The sequence below is a fragment of the Carex rostrata genome, chromosome 27, assembly GCF_964058835.1.
Source record: "Carex rostrata chromosome 27, lpCarRost1.2, whole genome shotgun sequence".
Lineage (NCBI taxonomy): Eukaryota > Viridiplantae > Streptophyta > Magnoliopsida > Poales > Cyperaceae > Carex > Carex rostrata.
This window is the reverse complement of record NC_135944.1, coordinates 1432749-1453949: the sequence shown is the minus strand read 5'-3', so window position 1 is coordinate 1453949 and position 21201 is coordinate 1432749. Positions and strand designations below refer to the sequence as shown.

The window sequence follows — 21201 nt, the reverse complement described above, 5'->3', positions numbered from 1 at the left end:
ACTATTTTTTGAAATTTATTGAAAATCACTGTTTTTGGATGGTCCAGAATTTTCAGATCAAGTGATTTTCTAAATATCTAAAAAAATAGTAAAAAAATTTTAACAAATGTAAAATTTGGTCTCTAAACACATATTAATATGGAGAACAAGATGAAAGGTTCGGATCGACCGTTGGGATTTGAAAACTCGAATATAGAGCCGTAGCACGGTGCCAAATCGTAATATGCATAGTACCATAGACTCACTCTACAAATATTGTTAAGTCATCGAATTGTAAATACCTACCTATAACAGAAGATATTATCTTAGTCACTTTAGTTTTTCAGTTCAGCCTAAAATTTAACATATATTTTTTTTTTTTTTGGTTAAAAAGGCCTAGGTCCAGTTTCATTAATAAAAACGAAACCACTGTTCTGTTACACTGGACTAAATCCTTACTACTGGAGGTGAGCATACCGCTCACTCCCTGCTATCAAAAAAAAAAAAAAAACAAATCAGCCTGGGTGAATTACAACCAGAGAAGCAACATCAGCAGTTCTAACCAAAATAGAAAATAGCTCCACAAGGAGATCACTCAAAAACGTTCTCCACGATGGGAGGAAACAACTAGACTAATTATTAACAAACAAGAGCAGCTAGCTCTGAAAACGTCCTAGTAATGGAGGATTCACAGGCTAACTGAATATCAGGGGCTTCCCTGAGCTGATGAGTCCTCTGCCTGGTAAGTCGCACTCTCTTCCTCCCCTGGCCAGATTACTCTCAAGGGGATAGCATCCATCATGTCTTCCCGAGGCAGCCAATGCTGAGTATGGTCGCTGACGGTCTTCTTTGTCTTTTTGGCACCTGTCCAATACATAACCAGAGAGAGTATTAGATAAATCAAAGCCCTTGCAGTTTTATGAGGTAGGTGCTGGAAAATGATTTCATTACGATGCTTCCACACAGTCCAACATGAAATTTAACATATATCAGTAACCTAATAAAAACACAACCAATACACAATGGACAAATATAATGGGGAACAAAATCATAACATTAAATTGATGAAAAGATATTGCATCTTAGGTAAATATAATTTACATCGCAAGATAAGATAACTTTTTTTTTTTATTTTTATAATCAATTTCATCATTTTTCATTAGACCAAAAAAATAACAACACAAATCATGGTAATAAAAAAAGACCATTAATTATCCACCACAAACAAATCATGGTAATTAATTGGAGATTGAATGAAATAAGATACGGAATTCAAATTTGGATTTGTTTTCCGTTAAGAAGCGGCCCAAAAAAGCCTCTTACAGTATTAACATTAAAGAATTGGATTCTGATATAACATCAGGGCCTTACTGTTTATCTCCTGAATATGAAAGTTGCAAATATTGACAGCAAAGTTCAAAAATCAAGTGTTATTTTTCTCCCCCTCCCTTTTTGGAAGACTTAACATCCTCTGAAACATTTAACTCAAGAAAATCGAGTCCGGATCCAGGTTAGCTCCCACCCGAACCGGATAAAAAATTCGGGGCAATTTACATTCACGTATGGCTTTGAGATTCGTACTGAAGCATAACAAACAAATCTAATTTTAGGCGATCAGATACCTGAGCGAATCCAAAGAGAAAAAACAATATTGAAATTCAAAGTATACAGTCAAATATTGGAGAATTTAACAAATTAATCTTCCGAAAAAATCAAACAAAATACCTTCTCTCCAAAATTCTTGACAAAATGCCAATATAGTACCACCCATGCATGTAAAATCATGATTATGTCGAAGGCAAGCGAGCCCAAAATTAGCCCATCTAAATCTAAAATAGTAAGACTAATTGAATTCTACGTCAATTTTGGTTTTGCATTTATCGTGTGTGCACTGTCTGAACTCTGAATATTGTTATTTTGAACCAATCTCCATTATTTTGTTTGAATTATCAAATACCAAATGTCAGCTATTGTTAATTTGTTTCATATGTACTGCGTTTAGACAAATTGGCATTCATGCGCACATTTCCTTCTTCGTCTTCTTATATACCCCCATGTGACACATATTTTATTTTATTTTTTCTGTTTTTAATCCCTAGTTACCCGTTTTAAAAAAGGTTGGGGAGACTGAAAATTTTCATAGTCTGACTGTGCCGTTTTGTCTCCAAACCACCGTTTGGGATGAATTATGGATGAATTTTGAAAATTTTAATTTAGAATTGGAGGACTCTCAACAAGTAAAGCTTGTATATGTGAACTGTGCCTTTTTTGTCTCCAAGCTCGTAGACGGTAGACTATAATTCATTAAAACTGAAGTAAACCAATAACATTATTACATTAAACTGATATAAATTAGAATAGTGCATTCAATAATTGAAACTTTTAATTTCCTTCTGAGTTCTGACCCTATTTGTCAAAATATAAAAAATAATAATTGAAACTTCTTCTCTTCTCAACCTCGAGAACACAAGCGCAAAATATGAATTTCCTTTGGCATTTCAAATTGCTTTGTAATTACGTCACATGAATTTGGCATTAAACAAAGGGAAAGAGAGAGTAGCGGGAAGGAGAGAAGGAAGAATTAGATGGGGTAAAACTGTCCATTTAAAGTTATGAAATGGGCTTATTAATAAAATGAGTAAGTTTAGATGGAGAAATAACTAAATTTAAAATTTTGATGGGAAAATATCTAAATCATTAAGTTATGATGGGTATATAAATAAATTTCTCTTAATTTTATTATATACACCAGTACACTACCTTATACATTGCATAAAATTCCATTATATAAAATCATTAATATTTGTTAAAGAATTAAATAGTAATTATCATTTTATCCTTTCGGAATGAAGGAGGGACGTGATTTCAATTCAGTATAATTGAGATGAATGTAGATCAATTATTTTGGATCGAAAAGATATATATCTTATTATGGAGAATTATATATTATTCATTCGCCGAGCCATCCTAATTAGATAGCCATCTCAGCTAGAGAAATTAATGAAAAAATTATAAGTCTTAGCAATCATGTGTGGTACGTAAACAAAAGAAAAAAAAGACAATAAAAACACTAACTAAAACATAGTTTATTAGATTTAAGCCTACCCCTTCCCACAAGCACTAACCCAACAATTCTAAGAACATTAGAAGTATATAAAGACAAATTAGAGTGCATTTTTCATAATTATGCTTCACTTTGTAGCTTTTGAACTCCAATTAATTTAATATATGTAGCACAGCATATGTAGCACAGCATGTTTTAAATCTATAAGCCTACAATAATTATGTTGCTCCGCATGATTAGCATCACTTTGTAGCGCCTATTGTGTAATAGCGGAACAGCTAAAAAAACAATACTATGCCCATATTACGTCGCAATAGGACAACATAACATCATAATTTTTATAATTCAAAAACACTATAACAATATTATAACACCGCTATATATATATAGCATGCTATTTAAAAGCTTATTATTTAATAAACAATGAACTTACATAATAAAACAGACACCACTGGATCCGGTATCAATTTATTAATTAATTCCACCCACGTTTTAATTACCTGCAGATACCTAGTCGGTGTCTAACGTTATATTTATGCTTTAATTCTGTGGAGTGATTTCACTGGTCCCGGTACAATTCTTTAATTCTGGAATGCAAGTTGGATGTATAATTATAGCGAATACGGGTCCTTGTATTAATTGAATATCTAGGTCGTTGTAATCCAAGATCATGATTATGAGAAAAATCACGATGGATTAAAATCAGAGTTTTTAATATTTATAAATTTAATTGTCTACTTTACAATCGATTCACAAGTGTATGAATCTCTCATATATATAATATAGATCGGGATATATATCGATCCACAGGAATAGTGTATTAAGAGATCTAACACTAATGAAGTCTACATTTTTAGTTCTTTTGGTAATTGTTTGATTGGGTTGTTTGAGTTGTTTGGTTGTAGAATCAATTAAAATAGTACAATAAATGTTTTGTGTATAAAAGATGGACTTCTAGATATAAGACTATCTATCATTCTTACTCGTTTGATCTAGTTTTTAATAAATAAAACAAACGTATGCGGTGCTATCATCAACCACATGCAAGTACCCCTCATCATTTTTATTCTTCATATTCGACTAATCTCATAATATTTATTAAATATTTTGCGTTCGCATACATTGTTGTCACACATTTTTATGGAAAGATTGGATAATATGAAGGTTGCATTGTGTCGCTGTATGGTTATCAGTTGGTTAAATTTAATTTCTCATAATCATCATAATGGAAAGGAAAGATATATATAACAGATTCTATGATCTTGGGTTACAACGACCTAGATATTCAATTAATACAAGGGCCCGGAATTAGCTATAATTTTACATCCAACTTGCATTTCAGAATTAGAGAATTGTACCGCGCCCAGTGAAATCACTCTGAAGTTCGTAGAAGATGTACGATGATTCAAGCCAATCGGGCTCGTCGAACTCGACCCGATTACCTCTGAAGTTCGTGTAGAGGTGCCATAAGCGATCCACATTAGCGTGCAGTCTGTAAAACATGCAGTCCCTCGCTGCTGTTGCGAAATTACCCATGTCGGTGTGATACTCAGTATCTGCGGGCCCAACAAACTGGTGGATGGCGTTGTGGATGCTCTCGAGTCCGCCGGTGCCCTTCGATGAATCCGGCTCACCGGCTCTCAGTGGGTCTCCCATGAACAGCTCAGGCAACTGCAGGCTGTTCTTGAAAGTGCTTCGCATGTAACTCATGTTCGCTTGCACCAGTTCATCACCCGTTTGGTTCGACCCACAAGGTGGGGTACCGCATTTATATGCATATCTGTAGTCTACAATTGCAGGGTAGTAGTGATCTTTGTTCCTGCTCATCAATTAAAAATAATATTAATGTTAGCTCTTAAATCTTTAATCAAGTGCTAACTTAATTAAAGAGTGAGTCAAACTTGTTTGCTGATTTCAAAAGGCATTAACTAACTTTTTTTTTTCTTTTTTAATAGCTAACTTTTTTTTTTTTTTTTTTAAGAGCGTCAGCTTGATGACGATAGTTTTCAGGAGGAGAACATAGTAGAAATAAGTGGGGTACAGTCACGAAGTTCAGCAGCCGCTAATTGCCTAGTTGTTAGTGATGATTAGCTGTTTGTTTCTTTTGAAAGTTGTTGGCTGCTATGTAGTTTTTTTTTATAGATATTCATAGGAAATTGATATGGTTTGTTTGGTATGATGTTGGGTTTGACTGGTATCAGCTTGGTACCAAATTTTTCTAACTTTGTAGGTTTCATTCGAGTAATGAAATCGGTGGTGATTAAGCCAATTTTATCCAAAAAAAAAAAAAAAATCCAGATGAGAAATTGGAGAACATTAATAATTAGATACCTATTGTCATTGTAGAGGGGAGAGTTTGGATCGGACGTGAAGATCTCTGGAATTGTCATTCCCTCCTTCGCGTCAAAGTTCCAATACGGTAGCGCGAATGTGTCGTCCTTTATCAGCTTACCGAGAATCCGCTCAAAGAAATGCAGGTAGTACCGGTGCCATGCCAGGAAGTGCCAGCTGGTGTGCACTTGAAGCGTTACATCGGGGTAACCTTTCTGAAAATAGGCACCGTTGCAGTATGCGCAATGCACGAGTGCCTGTTGGTAGAAGTTCCACGGGTCGTCGCTTGGCAACTCCTTCATTTTTCTCACTGCCTCCGTGTATTTTTCAATGTACTCTGGGTCGTCCTTCACCTCGTGAGCCGGCCTCCTCACACGAAGAGGTGTGCGTGGGAAGTCATAGTCAACAATATGGGCCTGGCTGTATGGCGGGCAACAATGGGTCATGTCTGGGGGAGAGCCTTTGGTGGCAGGGTGGCATGTTGACAGTTCTGGTGGGGCCAACGGAGCAGCCATTGCTGGAAGGATGATTCCCCGGGAGTCATGACAGTGACAGCAGTGGCGGCAGCACCGCCATGACCAAGCAGCACATCACGCCGGTCCATGGAAAATTTGTCCGTGCAACCATTGTTGTTGGAACTTGTGCTTGCACGTGGTGGTACGAGACGGACCCGGCGTTCACGTAGGCGACGTTCTCTCTGGACAGGGCATGCAGAGGTGGCCATAAAACCAACACGACAGGTGGCCATTTTCAGTTTTCTTTTACTTTCAGAAAAATGAAATTGTATATGTTTTTGTTCTTTCAATCAATGTGGTTATGGATATGAGAGGAGAAAATAGAGCACCAATGAGGATACACTACACAAGCACAACCCAATCAGTAGTGAGCTTGGGTTTGAGTTCATCTTTGGTAGGATTTATATAGAATTCCAAGGAGGCAAGATTAGTAGTTTCCGATAAAATGACTGAGATTTCGGACGAAATTGGCTGTTCCGTTTGGAACACGTTGAAATACTGAAATCTCACTTTCTTTCTATTCCATTAACAGTTCTCTACGTTTTGTTTTGCATTTTAAATCTACCAAAAACTATAGAAAATGTAAAAGTGATCTCTCTAAGTATGTTTTCAATTGTGCGCAGCATGGCTGCCATACCATGCAAAACTAGGGTTTTGTTAACTCCCCTAATCAGGGGCGGATCTACTGTAGCACAAGAGCGAGTGGCAAAAACTATAGAAAATGTAAAAGTGATCTCTCCAAGTATATTTTCAATTGTGCGCAGCATGGGCTACCGTACCATGCAAAACTAGGGTTTTGTTAACTCCCCTAATCAGGGGCGGATCTATTGTAGCACAGGGGCGGGTAGCCGCCCTCTCCTGGATTTCGAGTTTTAGTGGTGATTTATTAGTACTGATCGACTTTGCCCCTCTTTAAAAAAAAATTTACCCCCCTCCCCCCTGAATGTTTGATTTGTAATTCGGATTAAATTTATTGTTAAAATCAATAAAAATTTCTTAAATTATGATTGGTAATATTAACTATAAGTTATAGGATCAGAAATTATAAGTCAGAGTCAATGTTATCAGAACCGGACCGGACATCGATCAGGAAAAGTTTCGGGTCAACGGTTTACTGGTCAAACCGCTGGTTCAATCGGTTTAACCGCTGATTTTTTAAATAATTATTTTATTTATTAGACGTCAAGACTACATATAAAAATGATTATTTAATATATTTTTATGAAAATTCACACATAAATATTGGTTAATATAATATATAACTGAATTTATATAAGTCTGGTATAAATCGTCTCTGCAGCATTTCATCATACATATGGCATGCATCAGTAAATCTTATAATGCCACCCAAACCATTGATTATTATTGTGCAATTGAGCAAATCGGAGTTTGTTCCTTTCGTAACCATAGTATGTAGAAAATATAAAGTCTCATTCTACTTTTACATCTACATAAACAATCCATGTAAATACTAAAGTCCAGAAAATGAACCATTTTGAATCTTCGATCCATGTCTTCCAATGCCTCACAAGCCCGAAAACTATCTAGAATAACTGAATAAGTGAAAGCACCATATTTATTCTATAAATCGAATCAGTATATTTTGTGAACATGTCAGAAAGGGTTTTACAAGATCTAGAAAAGTCGTTAGCTGGAGAGAAATAACAAACCGAAAGAAAAATTGTGTACTTCGCTAGAGATTTCACATGAGTTGGTCAAAAGCATGGCAATTTTCTTCTCAGGAGAATTTCGTCGAACAGTTTAGAGAAATGCTTCAAAGACCTAACCCCATCTCGTGAGAGAAGATACGAGAGATTTGAAGAAGATGAGATAAGCGGAGAAAGAAAATCATTTTAACCCGAACCGGTTTTTTTACTGCATGGTTCACTGAGTTTTTTTGTTAAAACCGGTCAATTAACCCGGTTTTGACCGGTTTTGATACACATCCGATCTATTTATTGAACCAACCCGTAAAAACTTTCGGTTCCGGTTTATTCCGGTCCAACCGGCCGGTCCGGTCCGGTTCTGATAACACTGGTCAGAGTATTAAAAAATATAAGTCAAAATATTGTTCTTTTATCGAGTACCCAATTAATTAGTGGGTTAAAATCCGATAAGCTATTTAAACCCGATTCGATATTTTTTTTCCCCCACCTCCCCCCTGACGAAAACCCTGAGTCTACCCCTGCCCCTAATCCCTATCATGCAAGCTTTCAAAGAGATCCTTTATTACAGTTTGTGTAGGTTTTACAAAGGGACCACACTCGTGCCTACATAAAAAATAAAAAATAAAAAATGGATGGTTCTTATTACTAATATAAATATGGAAGCGAGTAATTGTACATATGAGTTCAGTTAATAAAATATCAACCAGCGACTCTACAAAGTAGTCCCAAATTTGTTAATAATCGTTTGCAACTTGTACAATAGGACAAAAAAATATACTTTCAAAGGGACCAATTACCGTACTTTCAGAAATTGCAATTATTGGCAGTTAATTGATAATTAGTGCAAGTTATTGGCAATTATTTCCAAATAACACGTGATAAATATGCAAAATTTAATTTTTCGAATCAAAAATTTAATTTTTTTTTTATTTTTTTCTTCATTTATTCAACACACAAAAATATCATGTAAAACATAAATAGTATAAAACTGTCATCTTAAACTATAAAAACAAAACATACAAATTATAAAATTTCAATACTGTAAAACTGACATATGTAAACTATAAAACAAATATATATATATAACATCCAGAACATCCAAAATACAAATTGAAAAAATTATAAGTCTTAATTAGCAATCATGTGTGGTAGGTAAACAAAAGAAAAAAGACAAAAAAAAAACACTAACTAAAACATAGTTTATTAGATTTAAGCCTACCCCTTCCCACAACCACTAACCCAACAATTCTAAGAACATTAGAAGTATATAAAGACAAATTAGAGTGCATTTTTCATAATTATGCTTCACTTTGTAGCTTTTGAACTCCAATTAATTTAATATATTTAGCACAGCATATTTTAAATCTATAAGCCTACAATAATTATGTCGTTCCGCATGTTTAGCATCACTTTGTAGCGTCTATTGTGTAATAGCGGAACAGCTAAAAAAATAATACTATGCCCATATTACGTCGCAATAGCACAACATAACATCATAATTTTTATAATTCAAAAACACTATAACGATATTATAACACCGCTATAGCGTGCTATTTAAAAGCTTATTATTTAATAAACAATGAACTTACATAATAAAACAGACACCACTGGATCCGGTGTCAATTTATTCATTAATTCCACCCACGTTTTAATTACCTGTAGATACCAGTCGGTGTCTAACGTTATATTTATGCTTTAATTCTGTGGAGTGATTTCACTGGTCCCAGTACAATTCTTTAATTCTGAAATGCAAGTTGGATGCATAATTATAGCTAATACGGGTCCTTGTATTAATTGAATATCTAGGTCGTTGTAATCCAAGATCATGATTATGAGAAAAATCACAATGGGTCAAAATCAGAGTTTTTAATATTTATAACTCTAATTATCTACTTTACAATCGATTCACAAGCGTATAAATCTCTCGTATAATACAGATTGGGATATCGATCCACAGGGATAGTGTATTAAGAGATCTAACACTAATGAAGTCTACCTTTTTAGTTCTTTTGGTTGTTTGATTGAGTTGTTTGAGTTGTTTGGTTGTAAAATTAATTAAAACAGTACAATAAATGTTTTGTGTATAAAAGATGGACTTCTAGGTATTAAAACAAACATATGCGGTGCTATCACCAACCACATGCAAGTACCCCTCATCGTTTTTTGTCTTCATATTCAACTAATCTCATAATATTTATTAAATATTTTGCGTTCGCATACATTGTTGTCACACATTTTCATGGAAAGATTGGATAATATGAAGGTTGATGGTAGGTCCGTGTCTTTTTGGTATGATTCGTGGAATGGGCCGCCAATCAAGGCCATAAAAAATGATGGACCGCGACCGTCGCTTCAATCAATCTCATTACGTGATATGATCACACGGTGGCCTAGAGTATTTCCATTTCCGGTCCATGAAATTCCGGAGTTCACAGATCATGAGGATCGACTAATTGGGTACTGGAGTAGAGATGGAATTTATTCATCCAACTCGGTTTACAAGGTTATGGCAACAGGAGGATTGATCAGATGGCAATACAAAGATATTTGGAGCAGCTATGCACCTCCCAAGGTTAAATTCTTTATTTTCTTATGTCTTCATCAGAAAATATTAACCCATGATACTATGTGTACAAGAGGAATGAATTGCCAATTGGAGTGTGCAGTATGTCAAGATTATCCCCTCGAAATAGCCTTCCATGTCCTATTCCAGTGCAGGTATGCATCTCATGTTTGGGGTTGTATGGGACAGCTTATTACTCATGCGAATTCAATGTTTGAAACATGGGACAAATCATGGGCTTCATATAAGAGAGTGGTGAAAGAAGGAAGAGGGTCTGGGCAACAAGGTTTATGGCGGTACTGTGGAATATTTGGAAGCAAAGGAATGATACTATATTCAAAGGGAAGAGAGTGCATCCAGTGGTACTTGCAGCGCGAATTCGAGAAGAGACTGAATTGTGGTTATCTTGTTGTAGGCGAGGCAGTGTGGCAGTTGCCAATGTTGTGTAGTTTAGTAAATTTTTAGGAGACTGTTTTTGTTGTTTTAAGCATATCTATTTACTGTAATTTGGTAGCTGCTACCAAAGTTTCAAAAAGAAGGTTGCATTGTGTCACTGTATGGTTATCAGGTGGCTAAATTTAATTTCTCATAATCATGATCTTAGATTACAACGACCTAGATATTCAATTAATCCAAGGGCCCATAATTAGCTATAATTAGCTTGCACAATTATGGCTCGGTTTTTCGTTAGCGAGTTCAATTTGACCTTGCTCGACTTGTGTTGGTTTAACTTGTTTCTTACAATACTAGAGAAAAATACTTTGCTATCGGTTGAAATTACTATTCACCATCGGAGTCCAAACCGTTGCCTATCGTCCCGATAGGAAATATGTATCCATTTGCCATCAGTTTGAATCGATGGCGTTAAGCTCGAACGCAATCGGTTGGAAATTAGGGACAGATGGGAATAATAGTTTTTCAGCTGTTAAGATAGAAGCACCATCGTCTCTGGGTGTTATTAGCCGTTAGCAAAAGTGTATTACACCATTGGATGTGTTTGAGTTGGCATTTTCATGTCCTAGTTTGCCATCTGTTATTATTTAGAACCGTTGGTGATTTGTTTTTATATATTTAATTATATATGCCTATATTAGGGGCTTGCCTCCATATATAAATATATATATATATATATATATAGGCTGTGGCTAATTTGCTGCCGGCAGCATTTCTGCCGGTAGTGCTGCCGCTGTTTTTTTTATTTTGTGATGTCCAAACAACAAATCCAAACCGTTAGATGTTTAATCTATATTATAATCTACTTGGAGACCAAATTTTACATTTTTTTGGAATTTTTTTACTATATATTAAGGTGGTTTGAAAACTGCTGATTTCAATGCTGCAGAAATTTACTGAAATCAGCAGTTTTCAAACCAGCTTAATATATAGTAAAAAAATTCCAAAAAATGTAAAATTTGGTCTCCAAGTAGATTATAATATAGATTAAACATCTAACGGTTTGGATTTGTTGTTTGGACATCACAGGACTAAATATAGCTCCGGCAGCACCTCTGCTGAAATGCTGCCAGCAGCAATTTAGACAGACCCTATATATATATATATAGGATTTGGCTAATATGCTGTGGGTAGCTAAGAGGCCTCCCATGCTATGGCTCAATATTCAACTTTTCAAAATCCTAACGGTCGATCCGAACCGTTCATCTTGTTCTCCATATTAATATGTGCTTGGAGACCAAATTTTACATTTTTTGGAAATTTTTTACTATTTTTTTAGATTTATTGAATATCGCTGTTTTTTATGGTCCAGATTTGTCTGAAAAACAGTGATTTTCAATAAATCTAAAAAAATAGTAAAAAATTTCGAAAAAATTTAAAATTTGGTCTCCAAGCACATATTAATATGGAGAACAAGATGAACGGTTCGGATCGACCGTTAGGATTTTGAAAAGTCGAATATTGAGCCGTAGCACGAGAGGCCTCTTAGCTACCCATAGCACCGTAGCCAAGTCCTATATATATATATATGAAGAGGGTTCAAATGCCTCTATTTTTTGTGCCTCCACCATGCCTCTATTTTTAAAAACTTGAATAATTCAAAATTTAAAACTTAAAAGTCATAATAAAACTGTTATATATGATCTACATCATTTTATCTATGCACGTATAAAAAATTATGGCATTTTAATTTTATTTTGGCTGTCATCAAGAGCTTGTAGAAAACGTACTAATGTTGATAATTTCTAGACGTTGATTTTTTCAACTTATTGATTCACATAAAAACAAAATTGAAATGTGATAGTTTTTTATGAACACAGAGAGAAAATAACATAGATCACATCGAACCGTTTTATTTTGACTTTTAAGTTCTAAATTTTGAGTTATTAAAGTTTTAAAAAATGGAGGCATTTGAACCCTCCTATATATATTTATATATATATAGAGAGAGAGAGAGAGAGAGATAGGCTAATGTGCTTCCATAAGCACTTGGCCCGAAGTGCTGCCACCCCATTTTTGATTTTTCAAAATCCAAACAGTCGATCCGAACCGTTCATCTTGTTCTCCATATTAATATCTGCTTGGAGACCAAATTTTACATTTTTTGGAATTTTTTTGCTATTTATTAAGCCACTTTGAAAATCGCTGATCCAACGGTGAACCCCTGATTTTACTGTTTGGCAAGCCACCGTTGGATCAGCGATTTTCAAAGTGGCTTAATAAATAGCAAAAAAATTCCAAAAAATGTAAAATTTGGTCTCCAAGCAGATATTAATATGGAGAACAAGATGAACGGTTCGGATCGACTGTTTAGATTTTGAAAAATCAAAAATGGGGTGGCAGCACTTCGGGCCAAGTGCTTATGGAAACACATTAGCCTATCTCTCTCTCTCTCTATATATATATATATATATGGCTGTGGCTAATTTGCTGCCGGCAGCATTTCTGCCGGCGATGCTGCCACTGTTTTTTCTATTTTTTGTTGTTCAAACGACAAATCTAAACCGTTAGATGTTTAATCTATATTATAATCTACTTGGAGACCAAATTTTACATTTTTTGGAATTTTTTTACTATATATTAAGCTGGTTTGAAAACCGCTGATTTCAATGCTGCAGAAATTTACTGAAATCAGCGGTTTTCAAACCAGCTTAATATATAGTAAAAAAATTCAAAAAAATGTAAAATTTGGTCTACAAGTAGATTATAATATAGATTAAACATCTAACGGTTTGCATTTGTTGTTTGGACATCACACGGCTAAATATAGCCCCGGCAGCACCTCTGCCGAAATGCTGCCAGCAGCAATTTAGACAGACCCTATATATATATATATATATAGGCTGTGGCTAAATTGCTGCTGGCAGCAGTTCTGCCCAGGTGCTGCCAGGGCATTTTTTAGCCGTGTGATGTCCAAACAACAAATCCAAACCGTTAGATATTTAATCTATATTATAATCTACTTGGAGACCAAATTTTACATTTTTTGGAATTTTTTTACTATTTATTAAGCTGGTTTGAAAACCGCTGATTTCAATGCTGCAGAAAATTACTGAAATCAGCAGTTTTCAAACCAGCTTAATAAATAGTAAAAAAATTCCAAAAAATGTAAAATTTGGTCTCCAAGTAGATTATAATATAGATTAAACATCTAACGGTTTGGATTTGTTATTTGGACATCACACGGCTAAATATAGCCCCGGCAGCACCTCTGCTGAAATGCTGCCAGCAGCAATTTAGACAGACCCTATATATATATATATATATAGGGTCTGTCTAAATTGCTGCTGGCAGCAGTTATGCCCAGGTGCTGCCGGGGCATTTTTTAGCCGTGTGATGTCCAAACAACAAATCCAAACCGTTAGATGTTTAATCTATATTATAATCTACTTGGAGACCAAATTTTACATTTTTTGGAATTTTTTTACTATTTATTAAGCTGGTTTGAAAACCGCTGATTTCAGTAAATTTCTGCAGCATTGAAATCAGCGGTTTTCAAACCAGCTTAATATATAGTAAAAAAATTCCAAAAAATGTAAAATTTGGTCTCCAAGTAGATTATAATATAGATTAAACATCTAACGGTTTAGATTTGTCGTTTGAACATCAAAAAATAGAAAAAACAGTGGCAGCACCGCCGGCAGAAATGCTGCCAGCAGCAAATTAGCCACAGCCTATATATATATATATAGTTAGGCTGGGGTGCTATGGATAGCATAGTGGCCTCTATGCTACGGCTCAATATTCGAGTTTTCAAAATTCAAACGGTTGATCCGAACCGTTCATCTTATTCTCCATATTAATATCTGCTTGGAGACCAAATTTTACATTTTTCTGAATTTTTTTACTATTTATTAAGTATTTTACAAAATTGTTGATCCAACGGTGGCTGCACAAAACAGTAAAACCGTTGGATTAGCGATTTTCAAAGTGGCTTAATAAATAGTAAAAAAATTCAGAAAATTATAAAATTTGGTCTCCAAGCAGATATTAATATGGAGAATAAGATAAACAGTTCAGATCGACCGTTTGGATTTTGAACTCGAATATTGAGCCGTAGCATAGAGGCCACTATGCTATCCATAGCACCCCGGCCTAACTCTATATATATATAGAGAGAGAGAGAGAGGCTAATAAACAATCGATTGTTCCTAGGGCATAAAACAATCGATTGTTCCTGGGGCAGAGAGCAATCAAGTTTTCAAACCATCCGATCTGTTTCATTGGGGGTGAGAGAGAGCGGAGTCGCGGGAAAGAGCAGGTCGGACTTTGGGGATCCGCCTGGTGAAAGAGAAGTATCTCTAATTTGGGGTTCGCCTGGAGGATTATTCGTGAGAGAGAGCTTCGCCTGGTGAGGGTTAGAAATCGCCTGGGCTGAGAGAAGGGAGAAGCGAGAAAGAGAGAGAGAGAGAGAGAGGGAGTCGGGGTTTGGGCGGGGTTTATGCTACTGGACTGTCCATTTCATTTTCCAGCGACATTTTGAGTATCAGATCAATCTGATCAAGCACGAATCAACAAAATAGATTGGACGGTTTAAAACTTGATTGCTCCATGCCCCAGGAATAATCGATTGTTTATTAGCAATTTTGTACTCCATGGAGTAAACCACGTTTGTACTCCACGCCATATTTTCATTTTGAAAATCCAAATGACCGATCCGAACCGTTAGATGTGATCTCCATATTGAAATGTGCTTGGAGACCAAATTTTATATTTTTTTTACTATTTATTAAGCATTTTACAAAATTTCTGTTTTCTTGTGAACAGTAAAATTTGTGGACCATTAGATCAGCAATTTTCAAAAATGCTTAATAAATAGTAAATAAATTCTCTCTCTATATATATATATATATATATATATATATATATATAGGATTTGGCTAATATGCTATGGGTTGAGAGGCTTCCCGTGCTACGGCTCAATATTCGAGTTTTCAAAATCCTAACGGTCAATCCGAACCGTTCATCTTGTTCTCCATATTAATATGTGTTTGGAGACCAAATTTTACATTTTTTGGAAATCTTTTACTATTTTTTTAGATTTATTGAATATCGCTGTTTTTTATGGTCCAGATTTGTCTGAAAAACAATGATTTTCAATAAATCTAAAAAAATAGTAAAAATTTCCAAAAAATGTAAAATTTGGTCTCCAAACACATATTAATATGGAGAACAAAATGAACGGTTCGGATCGATCGTTAGAATTTTGAAAACTCAAATATTGAGCCGTAGCACGGGAGGCCTCTATGCAACCCATAGCACTGTAGCCAAGTCCATATATATATATATATATATATATATATAGAGGTTGGCTAAGATCAAAGTGGTAGTTCTTGAGCTTTGGTGCTACCAATTCGTTTTTCAATTTTCAAAGTTCAAAACGTCGATCCGAACCGTTCAAGTTGTTCTCCATATTAAATTGTGCTTGGAGACCAAATTTTATATTTTTCTAAATTTTTTTACTATTTATTAAGCTACTTTGAAAATCGATGATCCAACGGTGGCTTAACAAAGCAATAAAATAAGAAGCCACCGTTGGATCAGCTGTTTTCAAAGTGGCTTAATAAATAGTAAAAAAATTCAGAAAAATGTAAAATTTGGTCTCCAAGCACAATTTAATATGGAGAACATCTTGAACGGTTCGGATCGACGTTTTGAAATTTAAAAATTAAAAAACAACTTGGTAGCACCAAAGCTCAGGAACTACCACTTTGATCTTAGCCAATCTATATATATATATATATATATATAGAGAGAGAGAGAGAGAGAGAGAGATGGGCTACGGTGAGTTGTGTTTCTACTTCACGCCGTATTTTTATTTTGAAAGTCCAAACGACCAATCCAAACCGTTAGATGTTTAATCCATATTGAAATGTGCTTGGAGACCAAATTTTACATTTTTTGGAAAAAATTTTACTATTTATTAAGCATTTTTTAAAATTGTTGTTTTGCTGTGAAGAGTAAAAAACAGTAAAATTTTCTGGACCATCAGATCAGCAACATTCAAAATTGCTTAATATATAGTAAAAAAATTCCAAAAAATGTAAGACTTGGTCTCCAAGCACATTTTAATATGGAGAACAAGAGGAACGGTTCGGATCGACGTTTTATGCTTGTTTTGGGTATCGATCCACAGCAAAATTGGAAAATACTAGTCTTTAACTCTATTGATTCGTTTTAGATTTGTACAAGAAAGTAAAATTAAATGGAGTGTTTTGTTATAACAATCCTAAGTTCGGGTTCAATATTCAAGGAAGAAGAGGTTGTAGCAACAAAAGTAAAAAAGGAAAGTAAAAGATAATCTTGGTTGCTTTCAAAAATTGGGAAGATCTAGGGACATTTGATCTACAATCCCTTGCTAATTCTATCTATTCGGTTTGTTTAAATTCATGTATGATTTGATGAGGTTTATAACCTAAAGTGTTAAAAAGGATCACGGTCGTGAATTAATAACGTGTCTAGATAGTTTCAGACTTCACGGTCGTTGTTCACCCTAGGTATCTAGACCAATTAAGCTTTTGTTAGTCTATTTCAACTAATTACTGATACAAGTATTTTGGTGTGGTGGGTTAATATTCCTCGAATTTTTGGTGCTGTCACCATCCTAAAGGGATATTTAACACTCGTGCACACAAAATACATATCAATACTGAATCAATCTAGGTGTCCTAAGTAAGGGTCAGACTTCACAATTGTTCTTCACCAAACCCTAACCTTTAATTTCTATAGTTCCGGTTTTGGATATCAAAGTACGGTCGCTTCTACTCCAAATTCTAAGGTATTTTTGTTTACAATTTGGTACTCTCCTCTCATCCTAACTATACTTTGGTTTTTTGGAATTCAAAGAGGATCCAAAGCAGGACAACATTGATTACAAGTACTAAACTATGTAATCAACACAAATGATAAATCACAAAAATTAACAATAAAATCCCATAAAACAATCATAATGAAAATAAATAACTGAATAAGATAAAATTAAACAAGTTCATACATTGACCTAAACTCCTAGAGAGAAAACTAGCCTCTCATGGAGATGCAAGAATTTAACAAAAGATTTATTATAAAGATTGGCCAAAACAAAGATAAATTAAATAGAGAGAAATATATTACACCCTTCTCTAGATGAAGAACTATTATTCTTGTCTTCTTCTTGCAATCTTTTCCTTCTTCCTCCTTGAATTGCTTCCTTGATTGCAAAATTTTACGCTAAGTATTGGTGGAGAAGAGATTTTGAGATATGAGATGATCTTTGCGAAGAGATACATGCCTTAAATGAGAATGAACCCCCTCTTTTACAGCTGAAAACCAGGCCCAATTTAGAGGCTAGAATGTGGGGTTAATGGGTGTTATCTTTACATGTTTTCCAGACTAGCTAGCATGTCTAATTTTAGGTCCTTGAAACGTGATCAGCAGTTTCGAAAATAGAAAAAGCATCGAAAATACATTTTTAGGCTGTTTGCGACCAAAGCATGTTCACATTATGCTTCTCAAGTTGTAGATCTTCTCACTAGCTTTTCGAAAAGTGGTCATATGCCCAAAACGGAGTTACGAGTCAAAATCTATGGATGCTACAGTGCAGGCTCCAGTTCTGAATTCTGCTACAGTGCATCCACATTAGGATTGAAGCGACCAGAGTGCGGCTGCATCGAGGTCCGTGCATCCTCCTGAATTTTGATGCATAGTTTATTATACCTTTTTTAAAATTGGCACGCATCCAAAAATTCATCTAAGTACTTAGTGCGGCCGTATCGCAATCCGTGCGTCCGCACTGGGCATTTTTCTTTATTTCCTGCAAAATAAAACCAAACAAACGTAGTAACTTGATTCTAAGTGTATTCTATTCACTTTATATTCAAAATACAATATATTTGGTGTTATTTTGTGATAAAAATCATATCGAATTTATATATAATTCATGCCTATCACTCCCCAAAATATTTCGGCCCTATTAATAAAATCCGGTATATGCACCTCCAAAAAATTTCGCCCCCCAAATTCAAATCCTGGTTCCTCCCTGTGACCCTTGACATCCGATTTCAACGTGTGAACTAGGAAACAATAATTTAAATTCAAGGGTCGGCATCAGTAATTTAAATTCAAATTGTGACCGCTTCCTACTGGCTTTAGTGCACGCAAGGAAAATAAAACTGAATATGGAATAGCATAGAGACTATTCAACAACGATATTATAAGCTACGTACACAACAGGTTATTACCAAAGATCCGTTGCTGCATCTTATCACCTTGCCCTCGAAAGAAAATAAAGACACCTCAATAATTCTCTCTTTTCCTTGTTCATCCCCAATAATTACCTCTCTTCTTTTTTCGTTGTTCAATGACCTCTATTCTCTGTCCAAGCATTTCCTTCAATGTCAAACGTAGCAAGCCCGAGGTCATTGCCCCAGCAAAGCCGACGCCTCATGAGGTAAAATCCCTGTCAGACATTGATGACCAGGCCGGTTTGCAATTTTATTCGCCTGGTGTACATTTCTACCACTCCAATCCCTCCAAGGTGGCCCACGACCCGGCCAATGTCATCAAGGCAGCCCTGGCAGAGGCACTGGTATACTACTACCCGATCGCTGGCCGGCTGAGGGAACAGCCTGATGGTAAGCTGGTGGTTGATTGCACTGGAGAGGGTGCGATGTTTGTTGAGGCAGATGCAGATGTGGAACTGGAGTACCTAGGAGATCCGATTACACCGCCAATACCTTTTATTGATCGGTTGCTATTTGATTCAGAGCTCATGGGCCTGGGAGTCGTTGACCAGCCATTACTGTATATTCAGGTAGAAGGCCGGGTTGCTCTAGAATTAATTATCCTATATATTTCCTATGTAAAAAGTTTGCTTCTTTATGTAGTTTCCAATTCTGTATAAGACTTATTTTTGCACTTCATTTAATTTACTTTTGGTCTTTAATTTCCATTTTGATACTTTTGAAAGTATAATAAAAAAATTTCGATTTGAATACACAGGTGACGCGCTTTAAGTGTGGTGGGTTCACCTTCGGGGTGAAGACCTGCCACATCATTGCAGACGGTTTTGGTGTTGCGCAGTTTCAAACCGCCATCAGCGAGTTGGCACGTGGCGCCAAACAACCAAGTGTACTTCCTGTGTGGGACCGCCACCTTCTACTTGCACGAGACCCACCAGTCCCCACTCACATACACCGGGAGTATGAACCAATAGAAGATGCAACTCAAGAGGAGTATGACATGGTACTAAAGACTCCACCAGCAAACCTCGTGGACCGATCGTTCTTCTTTGGTCCTAACCAGATCTCAGCCTTGCGACGCCATGTGCAATCACTCAAGCCAATGTCTCATGTCAGCAGATTTGAGCTCATTACCGCAGCTGTTTGGAGAAGCCGCACTATTTCTCTAGATTATAATCCAGACTCTGAAGTCCGTGTGCAGTTCCCGGTAAATTTAAGAGGGAAAATGGTCCCGCCACTCCCGACAGGCTTCTACGGCAATGCATTTGCACGTGCCATGGCATTCAGTAAAGCCGGGAAGTTATGTTCTAGCCCACTCGAGTATGCATTAAAATTGATCCAGGAAGCAAAGGCAAAGGCCACATCCACTGATTTCCTACAGTCACTGGCAGATATGCTGGTGCAGAGGAAAAGGCCCCGATTTTTGGTTGCCAGGACATTCATGGTTTCTGATTTGACCCGTGCTGGTTTTCAGACCGTTGATTTCGGGTGGGGAGGAGGGATGCATGGTACGAAACCATTCCCTTGGGTTGTGACCTTCTACACAAGCTTTAAGAACAGTGTTGATGAAGAAGTCGTGGTGGTACCGATGTGCTTGCCCGAGGCAGCAATGGAAACGTTTAAAGAGGAGATGGAAAGTTTAATCCAGACATAGTGAAATTGGGTTTCTTACATTTGTTCTTAAATATGTTCTGTTTTTAAAATAATTAAGTAGCAATAATTGGCCTGTTGTCATTGAACATGTAACCAAGCATTACACTTATATGTACTATCTACTAAATACCATTTCAAGGGACGAAGCATCATGCTAGATGGATTTCGAAAAACCATTTCCACCGAGCCACTGCTACACTGTAGTGGGGATGGAAAATGATGCACCGCGCCTCTGCGTCGTTGGAGGAACTTCCTGATATGTAATTTAGCATTTGGTGTTAATTTAGTATAATTTAGTGGATTAGAACTACGGTGTTCTTAAGTTTATTAAGTTTCTTGGTGAACTCAAGTCTAAAGCATGTTGAATCGGTTTCAAAAAACGTATCCGAACTGTTAAAATCCACCTACTTTACGAGTGATGCGTCTACATGTGAAAAATTTAATCATTCCAATTAATTTAATATAAAATCAAGCGGTCAAAATTAAAAGATTAATAAATTAATTTTAATGCATTCATTTTTTGAACGTATTTTGACCACTCGACTCTATGCAAAATTAATTTCAAAATTAAAATGTTTAACATGTAGACACATCACTCGTAGAGTAGGTATGTTTCAACGGTTCAGATTCGTTATTTGAAGCCAATTTGATGGATTTTAGACTTGAGTTCACCAAAGAACATAATGAACTTAATAACACCCTAGTTCTACTCTAATTTAGTGTTAATTTAGCATTTGCAGCAAATTAATACCAGTGG

General features: G+C 35.8%; 2 protein-coding genes across 2 annotated transcripts; one reads left to right on the top strand and one right to left on the bottom strand.

Annotated features, from left to right (window-relative positions):
* Nucleotides 1-4387: 4387 nt before the first annotated feature.
* LOC144544800 (polyphenol oxidase II, chloroplastic-like) lies at nucleotides 4388-6295 on the bottom strand. Its single transcript, XM_078293351.1, has 2 exons — nucleotides 5375-6295; nucleotides 4388-4862 (listed from the first exon to the last, which is right to left on the bottom strand). The coding sequence occupies exons 1-2, from the start codon at nucleotides 5887-5889 to the stop codon at nucleotides 4388-4390; spliced, it is 990 nt and encodes a 329-aa protein (XP_078149477.1). The 5' UTR covers nucleotides 5890-6295.
* Nucleotides 6296-18779: 12484 nt separating this feature from the next.
* On the top strand, nucleotides 18780-20710 carry LOC144545220 (benzyl alcohol O-benzoyltransferase-like). The gene is made up of 2 exons (XM_078293806.1): nucleotides 18780-19363; nucleotides 19552-20710. Exons 1-2 carry the CDS (start codon nucleotides 18911-18913, stop codon nucleotides 20443-20445), a joined length of 1347 nt encoding a protein of 448 aa, XP_078149932.1. The 5' UTR covers nucleotides 18780-18910; the 3' UTR covers nucleotides 20446-20710.
* Nucleotides 20711-21201: the final 491 nt, after the last annotated feature.

What these genes read in the sequence shown, in the direction of transcription:
- LOC144544800 (XM_078293351.1), bottom strand. Translation starts at nt 5,889, where the DNA reads ATGGCTGCTCCGTTGGCCCCACCAGAACTGTCAACATGCCACCCTGCC. An exon ending in CCCCTCTACAATGACAATAG is followed by an intron (nt 4,863 to 5,374) that starts GTATCTAATTAT and finishes ATTGATGAGCAG; the next exon opens with GAACAAAGATCACTACTACC.
- LOC144545220 (XM_078293806.1), top strand. Translation starts at nt 18,911, where the DNA reads ATGACCTCTATTCTCTGTCCAAGCATTTCCTTCAATGTCAAACGTAGC. An exon ending in AGCCATTACTGTATATTCAG is followed by an intron (nt 19,364 to 19,551) that starts GTAGAAGGCCGG and finishes TTGAATACACAG; the next exon opens with GTGACGCGCTTTAAGTGTGG.